At 37.2% G+C, this 1653-nt stretch overlaps 1 protein-coding gene across 1 annotated transcript in view; it reads left to right on the top strand.

Moving 5' to 3' along the window:
• Nucleotides 1–6: 6 nt before the first annotated feature.
• The window catches only part of LOC106521072 (T-cell surface glycoprotein CD3 delta chain), a gene marked incomplete in the record, with an annotated part of 8250 nt that continues 6603 nt past the window's right edge, over nucleotides 7–1653 (top strand). Inside the window, 2 exon segments of the mRNA XM_014013480.1 lie at nucleotides 7–694; nucleotides 1058–1114. Coding sequence (XP_013868934.1) covers nucleotides 1078–1114 — 37 coding nt within the window.

Raw genomic sequence — 1653 nt, 5'->3', positions numbered from 1 at the left:
CACACACACACACACACACACACACACACACACACACACACACACACACACACACACACACAGGGGGATGGGTGTGGAGGAGGCATTTAAAACATATGGGGACTTGAAATATTCATGTGAACAAGCGTGGTTGTGTTTGTTTCTTTGTTGTACCAGATGGAGCGGCTCATTACCGCCACGCACTTCCCAGAACAACTGCAGTCGTTTGCGTTAAACCCAACACTTTATCTTCATAATCAATGTTTTTAACCTTCCTACTGGCGCTCGGGGTTTGATGGGGAAATAGAGAATGGAAACAGCGGGGAGGAGAAAACTTAATTCATAGTTATTTGGTTGCATTCAAACTCTCATTTAACTTAAATATCAAATCCATTGAGTTTAAACCTTGAAGTGACGACTCGTTGAGGATTTATTTGTAGCAAATGCACAAATTATTCTATTTTTTCTTCAATTAAACTCACAAAAACAGTGTTATCACTATAATAATTACTCCACAACTATAAATACAAGCCCTGAAATTCTGGTGTTGCTCATGCTGAACAACTACAGTTTGTGTTGAACATAGCTGGAACTGGTGAGACCCACGACAAACCAATCAGAGTTACTTCCTTTACACTCAAACAGAAGGAGACGCTTCGACAGCAGCCAGAAACTGGATGCTTTAACAGCTGAAACACAGCAACACTGCTTTCAGGTCAGTACTGTTTTAATATGTGGGATCATTAATATACAAATGTACCTTTTATTTCTTTTAGATAATTTTGAAAATGCTTTTGTTTACCTCGTAACCCATAAACCCATAAAACAATGTTTTTTCTTTTTAGTTTTTACAAGTCATTAAAAGCTGGAGTTTGTCTATATTTAATTACTTTTATTGATCGTGTGGTAAAAGCTACCAAAAAGGTTGTCGTTGATTGCGAGCTGACTGTGGTTTAGTCGAATAAAATGGTTGACGAGACGCAGAAAATGGCTGCCTTCCATTTATTAATTTTTTTCTTGCAGTGTGTTTTCTGTTGCTCGTGTCAAACTCAAAGTGTTTCCTTATTTCATCATAAAGCATCCAGAAGCTCGCTCATCATGAAGTGTCACTTGCTGATTCTTTGGACTCTGGCAGGTAGGTCTTCCTAATCACTTTAGTTCCTAATGATGGAGAACTGAGAGCTAAAATTTAGTTTTAAAGCAGTAGTGGGTTCGATCTGACATCAAGAAACCATCTTAACACACTTATTAGGACAATAAATCTTTATTCAGTTCAGTTATTTCTAAGGAGATGATTGGCCAAAGCAAAATGAGGCTTTAGCTCAACAACCTGGAGATAAGATGTAATATTAAGGGACTGGAAATAATTAAATTAATTTAACATGCTCACCTCTTTGAAGAAGTTGCGTATTTTTAAAGATGTACAAACATCTTTAAAAAAAACTGGAGTATGCCTCAGGTACAGCTGCTGTGCTGCCAGTCACGTCTGAGATATTCACTCAGGACAAAATCYCTGTAACTCCACACCCGTCTTTAAACAACACCACAGAATTAAAGTTTAAATAAAATCTGGGTTTTAGCATTAGATTGCTTCCACTTTAGCATCTTAATTCTTGTCTTGGCTTATAGCTGGGGTTAAAGTTTAAGGCTACGTATATATACATACATATATAT

This window comes from Austrofundulus limnaeus, unplaced genomic scaffold (assembly GCF_001266775.1).
Source record: "Austrofundulus limnaeus strain Quisiro unplaced genomic scaffold, Austrofundulus_limnaeus-1.0 Scaffold102, whole genome shotgun sequence".
NCBI classification, from domain to species: domain Eukaryota; kingdom Metazoa; phylum Chordata; class Actinopteri; order Cyprinodontiformes; family Rivulidae; genus Austrofundulus; species Austrofundulus limnaeus.
The sequence above is the reverse complement of the archived record's forward strand: the minus strand, read 5'-3'. Positions and strand labels throughout refer to the sequence as shown.